The sequence below is a fragment of the Zeugodacus cucurbitae genome, chromosome 6 (assembly GCF_028554725.1).
Source record: "Zeugodacus cucurbitae isolate PBARC_wt_2022May chromosome 6, idZeuCucr1.2, whole genome shotgun sequence".
Taxonomy (NCBI): Eukaryota; Metazoa; Arthropoda; class Insecta; order Diptera; family Tephritidae; genus Zeugodacus; species Zeugodacus cucurbitae.
Genome location: NC_071671.1, coordinates 26247158 through 26260688, shown reverse-complemented (window position 1 = coordinate 26260688; position 13531 = coordinate 26247158). Strand labels below are relative to the sequence as shown.

Genomic DNA, 13531 nt, shown 5'->3' with positions numbered 1-13531 from the left:
GTGGAGTTTATGGCGCATCGAACGAGGTTGACTCATTAAGTGTGTGGATATTGAAATTATTCTAAAGACTTTGCTTACTTTGCTTTACGCTTGTATTTTAAAACCAAGCTCCCGTTATGAAGGGATCCGAAGTTATATCGAAAAAAAAATATTGGAAATGATTTTTTGACCTACAACAATAAATACAGAACTCACTACCGGCCGATACAATGTAACCCGGTAACAGAACCGGCTTTAGACGGAAGTGTTTTATGTGAAGACTTCGACGGCCAGACAAGCATAAAACGCCATTCACGGTGCACGGTGGTCTCTGGTGAATGGCGTCCTTGGAGGCAAACCGTCATCCGTATTAGAAGCTCAAGTTGTACGGGCCGTCCAGCGTGAACCTTGTGCAATTTGATTCTGGAAGTCCCCACACTAACGACCTCATTGCTTGACCTATGAAACTTTCTCATCTAACACATCATTCTAAAACGCATCATTCTAAAACGCAAAAAGCCGCACCACCTCATGCAGTAGCCAGACTCTCCGCTATATACAAGCACAGAATCCTTAACTTATTTATATGAAACAATATGCAAAACAAATTGTTCGTTAGTTTGTATTATATTAACTAGTTACAATGGCAAAATAAAAAAAAATAAATAAAAAAAAAAAATCTAACACATCATTGCCTACGTTCGGATCCCATCGAAACATTACGTTTCCTAGACTTTCCATTAAATGAATATGATAACAACTAATTACCTTTCCTCCAAATAGAGTTTATATCGCTACAACCACAACGACGACAGTTAGGTCAAACAATTTAAGGATTAGAAATTATAAATATATTTTTTATTGTTGGTTTTCTCATATAAGTACTTATTAGACCCCACTCGTATTGTTACTAGTTATTATTAATGCACTGGCACTAGGCTAATCTCTTACGCGTCGTCGCTCCAAAAGAATTGAAACCACAAGGTAACAACACAAGTTTGTACTTAAAGAGAGCGGCAACACAATCCCGAAGAAGGGAAACTCAGTACAAATAAACAATAACAACAAACCGTAAAGTGAATGTATTAAACAGCAATTACAATAATCTCTATATACGAGTACATATCTCTGTGCTAAGTAATCATCGATCGTTATCGCCAGCCATTGGTGGAGTATAAAACCGAAACCCCGCGCTGCTAGCACATCAATACGCGCAGACGATCGATCAACGCGACATTAAGAAAGGAAGCAGCAACTTCGCTACTTCCCGACACCAAACCGAACTCAATTTTCAGTGGCAGCAGAAGTCGCCGCCAGTTTTCTTCATTACCTGAACCACAGTATTGGATGATTTGCTGAGTGGAGCGTGCGCGTGTGTGTGTCTAACTAGTGGATGCAAATTTGTTTTATAGAAAAAGGAGAGTGTTTAGTGATACAAAAAAAATGTCGGAACAAAAAATAGAAAGTGCACAAAGTGAGCAAAAACAAAATCAGATTAAAATCAGTGCATGCAAAAATGGTGTTGAGATGAAAAAAGGTAAGAGGAGATAGCTGAAATGAAAAAACTTAAATAAAAAATAAATATATACAAAAGTATAAATGACAGTTTTTATTTAATTTCTTCGTATAAAAAATGCGTTTAATAATCAAAAAAATAAAATAATTAAATTTTATTGGCATTATTGATAGCTTTGGTTCATAAATCCAACCATAAAAAGTACTATATGGATAATCTTTACAGCCGTCCAAATGAACTATAAACTATAATCGACATTCCGTTTTAACGCAATTAATAAATAAGGGCCGCCGCCAGCGTATTTAAATATGTGTTTGTAAGTGCGGAAATTCGAAACAAATTCGTAAATATATTTAATCAAATGAGATGTGCATAAATTTATATGCGCCAATGGGCGACCTCCTAAGAGTGTAGTGACATCAAAAATAAATTTAAATTAGCGAAAAAAATCGAAAATAAAAATACAAAAAAAAAAATTTAAATATACATATTAACGTAAAATATTTAAATATGCGCCTTTTTCTGTCTGAGAATAAATTTTTGCATACACGAACAGCTGTTTCAGTCGTCAGCTCTTTAATGATATTTTGCAAGCTGTGTAGTTTTCACCAATTATTTGAAGATGCATTTAGTACTTTTTCATATTCGCAATATACTCGGAGATCTTTGCCTAGCGGTGGTCATTTGCTATTAGAAAAATCAATTCATTTTTTTTCTCTGACCGAGATTTGAAACCAGGAAAGAAAGTCACAGACCTCATAAAGACAATAGAGACCTCGACGATTTTCTATTGATGAGCATTCGCTATTAGAGACAAATTTTAATATTTTCTTTGACCGAGATTCGAACCCAGGATGCGGTGATAGCCGTTTTAATAAATTATTTAAATAAATTTCATAGACATAGAGAGTTGCGACTAAGACGAGTTCGGCGAAACTCTGGGCACTAACGGAAGTATACAGATAGATTGTTCTAATCGTAATAACAGCAAAGTTGTTTCTAAATTATATTGGGATTAGTTTAGAGTTCTTGCCCGTGTACGTTCCGATTGTGTTGATCCGATTTCGCAGGAACTCTTAGGATTAGATTTCGAAGCTAATTTCCAATATATTCGTGATTATTTCGATACCCGCCAAGGCCTTAGAACCCAACAACAAGATACGAAGTTGGAAGGAATGAAATAATTTGAAGATTGGATGTTTCAAAATTATTAGCAATTACTGTCTTCGGCTTTTGTCAAACGAGGCTTTAGCCCTTCCTATGTTTAGGAAGCTTCAAAACGAATTAAGTTTAAGTCTTTAAAAACACAACGTTCCATTCTTAATGATATCATGCTTTTAGGCTCCTTAAAATTAAGACTGCCTCGGATTTTATAGAGATAAATAGATGAGAAGACTCTATTATAAGTATGAGTGAAGAACCAAGCATAACGATTAGAACTTTATTTATTCTTTATTTTTCATTAAAATATTAATACTAAATTTTGTAATTGTAATTCCAAAATTAGTTAACTTCAACTCTTCATCCATTTCGCAGCTAATCCAGACAAGTATACAAGCGCTTTGGAGCTCGACTACCTGCGTGAACGTTTACACAATTTACAAGATATTCTACTGAAAGATTTCAAAAAGCGCATAAACGAAGAAATCGAAGATGTCGTACAGGAGTTGCGACAACATGAACTGCAACTAAACGAATTCAGAGGCTTCGCTAAATCCCAAAACACCAACACCTGGAGTAATCGTATTGCTGTAACGGCAGACAACCAAACGGGGAATGGCAATGTACCCACCGAAAGCTCCGAAAAAATCTGCACCGCAAGTGGGGACAACAAAATATTATCAGGCAAGCACAAAAAACAACCACGCCCGCTGCCCGACAAAGTGTTCATAGTACGCGAATCGTATCTCACGGCATTACTAGAGGTCGACCACATGCGCACCATTTATCACATATTCGCAACAATATTGCTGATGCTACTCATACAGAGTATTTCATATGATTATTTGGCAGAGGGAAGGTCAGTAATTTTGCTTTTAAATTAATAAGATAATGACTCTGCGAAATATTTATTATTTATTTGCCCACATATTTACAGAGTGTACTTTGGTTTGGGCACCTTTAAGTCATCGCTGGTGAAAATTGAATACGTATTTGGCATTTGGTTGTTGGAGCATACCATCGTATTCCTACTCTATTACGCCTTCAAAATGTGGGCTAATGTACGCGTCAAATTGGCAAGGCAACGTGAGTACAGTGCTTATTCTTTGTACAGCTGAGTTTCATTAGTAAACTTCAAACCCGTTTCTAGTGTCTGAAATCTATTTTGAAGAAGTCAGGCTTTTATATACGTTATGAAGTACGTCTCCCGATCTAATCAAACCAAGTATATTTGCGACTTATCTTTACAATATTGCTCGATGATCAAGATAAGACTCGAATTTAATTTTATTAATCTAGTATTTACTTGACCATCTGGTTTATTGCGTCTTGCGGAAATACCTAAGATGGATTGTGATTACCAATATCCATATCGGTTATCAGACAAAAAATTGTAATTAAAGAGCTTATCTGATTATAAACCCACTAAAGTTATTGATTATTCGTTCTTCGCTTGGAATTCTCACTTAAAGTTTCTTAAGGTAGATATTGAAATTAAAAAAAAAAACACACACACATTTTATTGACATTGTACGCGAAGTACTTCGATATAGTTCATACATCTTCGCGACTACTTACGGATTCATCGATACTTCCACCAGCGAACGCTTTCAAAGTTGGAGTGCTTTCGTCCATTCGGACAACAAGACCTAGCCAGCGTAGCCACTGTCCTTTTATTCACTGAACTATATCCATGTCGACCTATAACTCGTAAAGCTCATCGTTCCATCCTCTGCTGTACTCGCCGTTGTCAATTTCCAAAGGACCAGAAATCTTTTTCGCAGAGTCTTTCTCTCGAAAACTTCTAGTACCGCCTCATCAGAAATCTACATAGTACACCCTTCTGCAATATAAAGCGTCCTACTCAGTTCAAAGTAGCCCCTGTGGGTGTTATTGGTATTTGATCTATATTGACGAGAAATTATTCGGCTGACTTAGTCTGACTTAGCTGACTAAATTTGATTGTCCTATGACATCAGGGAGTCTCACATGATAACGTCTAGCGAGCTCCGATCCATCCATAATATATTTTACTTAAGTCTGGACTGGATTCGCACATGGAAATATAGTAAACCAAAACCTTTCATATTTATGAACCACTTATTATTGATCAAAAGAAAATTAGGACTGATAAAAACTGAGGGTATACTAAACTAAGCTCTGGTTCAAAAGAGAGTCTCTCTGAAGGCCGACCATGTTTTTTTAAGGATGGCTATTAGGAACCCATTCCTTTCTAGATACCGAACTCAAAACATATTACATACTGAGTAATGAGAACTTCTTTCGTACTTTTCAGCGGCGCTCCAAAGTTTCTGGTCACATTCCTGCTTAATAACATACATCAGCGCTCAGTTAGTGTTCGGTTACGTGGCCTCGGCACTTTGCGTTAAGCTGGAATTAACATTTATAACCTCCTCCATTTTGTTGCTCGAGTCCACGAGACTGCTTATGAAGATGCATTCCTTTGTGCGCACGAATGCTGCACGCGTGCTCGCTGGTAAGCTGAAAACAGATGCGTTATCAAGCGATGTAAACGATGTAAGGGATCAACAGTCGTCGGCACAAGCAATACGTCTGCCTAGCTTCAGTTCCTACTTATACTTTCTCTTCGCACCGACTCTTATCTATCGCGATAGCTATCCGCGTACAACGCATATACGTTGGAAATTCGCCTTGGCGCGTTTTATGGAAGTGGTGGCAATTGCATTCGTTTACAGTTATTTGTTTGAACGTTACATTAAAGCGCAGTATGAAAATATTGGACGTGAGGAATTGAGTCTACGCACGTTCGTCATTAAGCTGCACAGCATGGTTATGCCGAACAATATCATCTTTTTATGCGGTTTCTATCTCATCCTACATTCCTGGTTGAATTTCACAGCGGAATTGTTGCGCTTCGGCGATCGCATGTTCTATAAGGATTGGTGGACATCACACACTTATGATGCTTACTTCCGTAATTGGAATGTTGTGGTGCATGATTGGCTTTATGAGTACATCTATAAAGATTCATATAATTACCTGTTTAAGGGCTCAAAGTTACCGGCAACACTGATGGTATTCTATACTTCGGCTTTGGTGCACGAACACATTATCGGATTTGCATTGCGACTATTCTTCCCAGTGATGTTTTGTTTCTTCGGTGGGTTCGCTGTGGTTATGGTATTTCTTTTCCGTAATGCATCCAAAAGAGTTGGCAACTTTGCGGTGTGGTCCACACTGATCATCGGCAATGGCTTGTTATTCTCATTATATAGTATAGAATATTATGCACGCCAAAATTGCACAAGAACTTATGAAAGCTGGACGGACTACTTTGTGCCCACAGTGTGGACTTGCTACAACAAATAATCGTACGATAAGTCGAACACATTTTATGTATATTTATAGCTTTAGAGGTTATAGTGAAGCGTGAGTCTAGATTTTTAATTAATTATGCATAGATGTTTAAATATTTAAGCGTCCTTAAAAGTTGTCTTCGGCGAGTTGTTACGAACAGAAACTTCGTAGTGATTCCGATGTAATGTAACTAAGAATTGTAGTTATGTAAGAATTATTGTGTACAAAATTATGTTAATTTTAAGTAAACTAAATCTTAATAAAGATACATATATTTTCTAACAAAAAAATAGCGTTTTGACTGATATATAGTTATCTTCGGGTTTCCAAAAAGGAAAACTCGACATAATCTGAAACAATTGGCTTCAACGGAGGTAAAGGAGGCCTCCTTCTGGATACTATTATTATACTGACTGTTTAGAATCAACATATATCCTGCATGACAATGAACATCTCTTGACATGTTTAAAGTGACGTTATCATCTCTTTGATCCAACCCTGTCGAAACATATCGTTTATTGGAGCTCCTGTTAAACGACTACGAGGAGAATAGATTAGTGCTTGCCAGTTCAAGCAGGATAACCGTTACAACAACAATATCAACAACAGTACAGGGCTTTAACTATCCTCACTTCAGTATTTAGGAACCCTTGTCATGACCCCAATATTATTTTGTCATTTAAAATCCAATTTCCGAGCTTTGAGTAAGCGTCAATGTAACTCTTAGTTTGAACCATTCTCGTAGCACCTGACAGCCCTGAGCTTGAGATCCAGATCCACCGCTTATTGGTGATATTTTTGTCAAACGAGTATTTATATAAATTGTTTGTCCATCCTTGTCCAGCCCCATCTTTCTATTTGGATCCTTTATCCATATTATTTAAAATAGTCGCATCTTTTAGTCGTTGGTCTATCTCTTGACGCAAAAATGTTCCCGTAATTTCCTTTAAAACATTTATTAAACAAGCAATAGGAAACATATCTAGAAACAATCTAGAAATTATATTCGTTATAAACAATATGTTTTCAATACATATATCTAAAAAAAATAAACATATAATAGACACGAGTACTTTATTTTTTGATGTCGACTGTTGTGCAATATCGTATTGCATTAAACACAAGGTGCCACTGATTTCAATAATATTTTTTTCAATGAAACAATCAAATAAACTTAGAATAAAATTATAATATTGTAGATTCTTACAAAGACAAATATCAAAATTGTATTTTAAATATAAAAACGCACAGATATATATGAAATGTTTAAATTGTTACGATCACACCATGATTAATAGATTGTAAGTTCAGCTGGCAACTACAGCAATAACAATCAAAATAAAACAATAAGAACGTCGTAGAGCAGAATTATTTTGAGTAAAGGTAAATTAAATTACAACTTTTCAAATTATAGAAAAAAATATAAGGGAAAATGATTTATACAACAGTTGAAAAATATCAAAACGTTTCTAGTTGGTGTTTGTCTACAACAATTTGAATGAAAAGAAAGCTATTTGTGAATACGTCGAGTTTTTAAAAGTTCGCACAACGGAGGAACTTGTAATTTGTGTTTTCCGACAGAAAGTCAAAGAATACGCATTGATACAACAACAAAAGGTAAATGAATCTTGAAAGTGATAACCAACTGTTGGAGATAACAGTATGATTTAAAAATTATTTAATATAGGTATTTGATTATTAGTGTCAACAGCATAGTCAGTAAACAAAAACAAGGAAACAGCTGGTACTTACTTTGGACTGAACATTCTACAAAGGAGTGCAAAACAAGTGACATTTTCAAAATATGTTTGGTTCGCGCTGGTCGCGTTTCCCAAACGAAATGGACGATTTGAGACGCTCAAATGCCACAGCATTAATCCAGGAACGTCAATATGGGAATATAGATAGATATGTACAACGGCGTTTGCAAGTGTCATCAGCTTATATTGATCGACTCGAACAGGAGGCTGTGCTACGTGGTCATCAAGGATGTGTAAATTGTCTGGAGTGGAGTAGTAATGGGCGCATATTAGCCTCGGGTTCTGATGATTTTTGCGTAATGCTGTGGGATCCATTTCGCAAGCGTTGTCTGCGCAGCATAACAACCAAACATTGCGGCAACATATTCTCTGTAAAGTTTTTACCACGTCATAATGATGCACTCATTGCCACTGCTGCTGCGGATAGATCCATCTACGTGTTTGATATAAATCGTCCAAATGATGCTATACTTAGTTGTATTTGCCATGTGGGGCGTGTTAAACGTTTAGCCACAGCACCAGATTCGCCTTTTGTATTTTGGTCAGCCGGTGAGGAGGGTTCGATTTTGCAATTAGACACACGAGAACAACATCGTTGCAACACTGAAGGTAATCGTGTACGTTTGATAAATCTTGATACACATGTGAATACACATGCTGAGGCCAAATGTTTGGCAATAAATCCACGTCGTACAGAGCTTTTAGCAGTTGGTGCCAATGATCCATATGCGCGCATATATGATAGACGCATGCTGCATCTAGTTTCGTCGCTGGTTAATGGAGGCAGTCAATTTCTTGTGAACGGTGCAGGTGACAAAAAAAATATATATTTTTTTAAATACCAATTTCATAATAATATTATCTTCATTGACAGATGACGCAAATGGCGTAATACCTAAAGACTGTGTTACATACTATTGTCCCGGTCATATAAGTAAAGATAATACTAAACTTATTGAGCACGATTCACGTGCTATCACGTACCTTACCTTCAATTCGACCGGTACTGAGTTGCTGGTAAACATGGGTGGTGAACACATATATCTATACGACTTACTGAACGCGGAACAACCGGTGTTTTTAAGCTTACCCGAGTACAAACCGCCACCAATAACTACAGAAACCGACATAGAGATGGCTGGCATGCATCCAAATTATAACTCCTCTTCTCCGAATGACACTAATGGTGGCAGTCAAGGCATTGAAGAGCATAATATTGTAACACAAAGTGCAATTAGTCCCGTCGATGCGCCACAAACGAGTAATCGACGAAAATTGCCCGAATACATTGAACGTTATAAGAAGATGGGAAACGATTTTCTGGAAAACGAAAAATACTTACGTGCAGTTGAAAAATATTCGGAAGCAATTGAAATGGCGCCCAACTGTTCGGTGCTATATCTAAATCGGGCAACCGCATATATGCGACGCCTTTGGTTCGGTGATGTATATGCTGCATTGCGTGATTGCCATCAGGCCTTGCGTCTCGATCCTTCCTACATTAAGGCACACTTCCGCTTAGCACGCGCGCTGCTCGTACTCGGTCGACCGCAGGAGGCAGACGAGTGCCTTAAAGAGTTAATCGCGCGTTTTCCCAGCTATGCGAATAATCATGGTATCATGATGCTGCATAAAGATATCAAAGAAAATCGACAAATGACACAATCACAACAGCAGCAACAACAACAGCAACAGCATATCAGTGATCAACAACACTATAACTGTTTGGAACTATCCGATGCTGAATATCAATGGCGCAGCAAAGCCAAAGACTACAGCAAACGATTTGTGGGGCATTGCAATACAACAACGGACATCAAAGAAGCCAATTATTTCGGCAGTGACGGTGATTTTATTGTCGCCGGTTCGGATAATGAGAGTTTCTTTATTTGGGAGCGCAACACAGGCAAAATACGTGCAATCTACAAGGCGGACGTATCGATTGTGAATTGTGTGCAACCGCATCCGGAAATTTGTTTACTCGCGACGAGCGGCATTGATCACGACATCAAAATATGGTCACCAATTGCACCGTCCGCCGAGGAACGACCAAATTTGGTGGAATATGTTGACAAGACGGTTGAGGACAACCAGCAAAAGATGAAAATGGACCCGTTTAATATGAATTCAGGCATGAATGGTTTCTGCCTGAATGGATAATGAGTGATAAATATCAAAATATTAATTAACTTAGAGTTTGCAAATTTTAAGAGGTTAGCTCAACTAAATTGTTTGCAATGGAATTCAAATACCATGAATTAAAATAAATTTAGGAAATAAACTAAACAAAAATTTAATGAAACTGTTAGTCGTACACGTATGTAGGACAAGCGCATGTTTTGTGGACGACACTAAACAATTTAGCAGCAACTGCTTAGCATTCAAGTGCCAGAAGTTTTGGTGTGCAATTCATTGTTTTCGCATTACATTTCTTATACTTTTTGTTGTTGCTGAAACTTATTTTAATATTTATTAAGCTTTAAATTGCGCTAAAATGTTTAAATATTTTTTTATTTATGTTGTCTCCGTTTAATTCTTTATAATATTTATATTTTTTGTTTTTAATGCGGCAGCTATGTAATAAATTTGTCACTAATTTAGACAACGTCGTCCACAAATGTCAGAATCTTAATAATATCATATATATATATATACGGAATGATTTAGAAATATATTATTATACTTAAACAGGGATGGTACTTCTTCGTTGAATCGATAACGCTTGAACATGTAAACAAACTAAAATAAGTTTAAGTTATTATATTTCGTTTTAAATGAACGTATAAAGAATTTAAATACATTGTTACTTTTTTAAAATAAAATTACTCGAAAAAAATAGGAAAGGAAATGAATGTTAAATCTTAACAACTAAAATGTTATCGATTCGACGTAGTTTAAACCTTATGTGTATACATAGATCTTAAGAAGGGCCATCTAAAATTAAGCAACTAGCAGTAGAATTTCGCTAATCAAATTTGAAAAAACATAAGCATCAAAATACGATGAGCTGGAGCTAATTACTTTAGATATGCGTTATCGCATCAAATATGAAACAAATCAAAATTTTTGTAGAGCGCAAAGAAGTGGGTACAACCTGATGTAAAAAAAAAAAACAATTATAAACAAAAAAAGCAATAATAGAACTAACTATATGTAAGCTATAGCTTCAACTTCACAAAAACACTTGACAGCTTGACTTCAAACTTTCAATACAGTACGTCTCATGGAGGTAAAAACTAATAGGATTATGCTGTATGTTTGACAATTGAGTGAGTTGAATTTTTGTTGTTTCTTAAATGCACATTTGTTGGGAACACAATTTCATTGTTTCTTAAAATGGTCACCTTCCCTCTACCTTCTAATAACAATGCACGTTTTTGTATCCTAATCAGTTTGTATCAGCCTGAAGCGCTTCGTAAAATCTATTCCTCAGACTGCGTGTGTGTATATATTATATAAAGCGAGAGAATTTGCCTTTATACAAAAAAGAACACACTGTGTAATCCTTATTAAAACGAACTACCAATGTGAATAGTATTAGTTGTTTTCATTAAAAAGTTATTTTCGAACTAAAAATCGAATATGTGTTTCATTATTCTGAGATCTTAGCGTAAGTATAGACCTTTTATTCCGTAAGTGAGTTGTTGTTGTTGTAGCGGTATAAAAAAATTCCCCAAATAAAATTGAAGAATATGGCGGGTTTGACGAGTCTACGGCCGTTTAAAAACCCGGGTCCGTTACGGCAATGTAGAACCGACTGTCGTGGGTACTATTACGTAAGTTAGTCTTAACGAACCGAGTTTGTTATGAAAGTTATGCTGTTACAATTACAACAATAAAAACAAAGTTCAGAAGCTCGGTATCTCTCTATTAAGTTTTAAGGGGCTTTACCAGTGTGACACTTTAAAAAATCGATTTTATTATTATTATTTTTTTTACCTTTGAAATCGGCAAGATAGTTTTTAAATGAAAACGTTCTAAAGAGATACCGCTCGCAAGTAAAATCCTCTATAGTTGAAACTTTAAACCCGTTTTTTCGAAACGACATTTTTTAAAATTGAATTTGTTTTAAATTGAAAAATATATACATATCATAACTGAAGGAGGAATTACGAGGAATTGACCGATCGAATTCAAATTGAAATTGAGTGTTCTCGAATATATGTATTTACTGTACAAAGACTTTCGATCTTTTTGATTGGTTGAATTGTTAATTTGGCTTTAAAAACCCTCCATTTTTACCTAAAAAAAAAAACTTTTTTCAGTACTACGCCATTTTATTATTTTTTTTCAAAAATCGTAGGTTGTATATAGTATAGGAAATACCTTCAACTTTAATAACCTTTTTGTATTTTTCTTGTTTCTGCAACTCTTTCGGCCGGAATCAGGTCAGCAACTGGGAAACTTCGGTAATTTTTCCAATATTTTTTGTAAAAATTCATAAAATATAGCTGAAAATAGACCTTACAAAGTCCAAAAAACTCCCAAACATTCGATCGAGTACTTTCTTTAAAAGAAATTTACGAAAATCGCCTAATTTTACGTGGGTTACATGGTATAGGCACTTAAATAATTCAAAATGAAAACCAACAAATTTCTGGCGTTTTAATTTATTTGTGTCATTTAAAAACTATATTTCACATGTATGTATGTATATATTTCTTATATTTTTCCATACTATTATAATTATTTGCAAGTATTATATAAATTTAAAATTTTGTTTTCTATCGCGCGATTTTCTTTATATAATATATATATATATTATTTTATTATAAACTAAAAGTTAATAGCGATTATAATTATGTTTGCAATTCCCAACTGTGTTTCATGAACTGAAATAAATTCTTTAAAGTGGTAATCATCATTAGTGTGTATTTATAAAAATTAAAAAATAAAAATTAATAACAAAAAAATCGTAATATTTGAGTTTAATTGAAAAACTGCAATGTAATTTATGCTGAAACCAATTGAAACGCAAACATAAATCGCTGAACACAAATCAAATTTATCAATTAATTTTTAAATTAAATGAGCTATTATGTTACAAAAGCTTTGGGGCCATTTACTTGATATTGTGTGTGTGAATGTGTAACAATAAACTATTTTGGAAGCAAGTCGTATTAGATAGAGCGTCATACTATAGCACTTTCAATAAGCTGTGGTGAATTCGAAATTTAAAAAATATTAAATTAGATGCAATAAAAAATATTTGTTTACAACAATTACAGCCTTACAGCTGCTGAGTTATAATAAAAAGTGTATAATCAAGAATTTTAAACAACCACAAGTTTCTTTTTAACCACAAAATGTTTAATTTCATGTGACGATCAGTAGTAATAAGCGCTTATCGAAAGTGTTATAGGTTAAGCTGGTTGAGTTATGAAAAAAAAGCTTACCACAGTACAGAAAATCTGATTTTTTCATGATTTTTTTTCTATTTTTTTGTAAGTGAAAATTAAGAAAGCAAAGTTGAGAAAAATCCGATTTTTTCATGATTTCTTTATATTTTTGTTGTATGTAAAATTAAAGCAAAGCAGTGAAGCTGTCGAAAACTGTATAATTACTATTTTACTGCCATGAAAAATGGGGGGAAAAATGTAGCACACGCCGCTTGTCTGTTTGTATGTATTTATAGTATAAATGTACGAATAATTGCAACTCTAAATGGGTAGCTTAGTATATCTTAGTGCTAAACAGGAGGTACAATCCCATTCTTAGTGTTTTCAACCCGTTCATTCGCCTTTTTACAAATTGTCAAATTTTACTTTATTTATTT

The 13531-nt window shown here is 35.0% G+C and overlaps 2 protein-coding genes across 5 annotated transcripts; both read left to right on the top strand.

The window, feature by feature from the left end:
* Positions 1–1146: 1146 nt before the first annotated feature.
* On the top strand, positions 1147–6262 carry Soat1_0 (sterol O-acyltransferase 1). Its single transcript, XM_011187128.3, has 4 exons — positions 1147–1516; positions 3032–3515; positions 3594–3742; positions 4953–6262. The coding sequence occupies exons 1-4, from the start codon at positions 1423–1425 to the stop codon at positions 6005–6007; spliced, it is 1782 nt and encodes a 593-aa protein (XP_011185430.1). The 5' UTR covers positions 1147–1422; the 3' UTR covers positions 6008–6262.
* Positions 6263–7221: 959 nt separating this feature from the next.
* On the top strand, positions 7222–11331 carry LOC105213988 (WD and tetratricopeptide repeats protein 1). Of its 4 annotated transcripts, none has more exons than XM_011187125.3 (4): positions 7222–7378; positions 7469–7612; positions 7683–8565; positions 8630–11331. In XM_011187125.3, exons 3-4 carry the CDS (start codon positions 7800–7802, stop codon positions 9913–9915), a joined length of 2052 nt encoding a protein of 683 aa, XP_011185427.2. In that variant the 5' UTR covers positions 7222–7378; positions 7469–7612; positions 7683–7799; the 3' UTR covers positions 9916–11331. The 4 variants fall into 4 exon arrangements, with proteins under 4 accessions (XP_011185427.2, XP_011185429.2, XP_011185428.2 ...); XM_011187127.3 differs by having other exon boundaries at positions 7234–7378; positions 7444–7612; XM_011187126.3 differs by having other exon boundaries at positions 7324–7612; positions 7698–8565.
* Positions 11332–13531: the final 2200 nt, after the last annotated feature.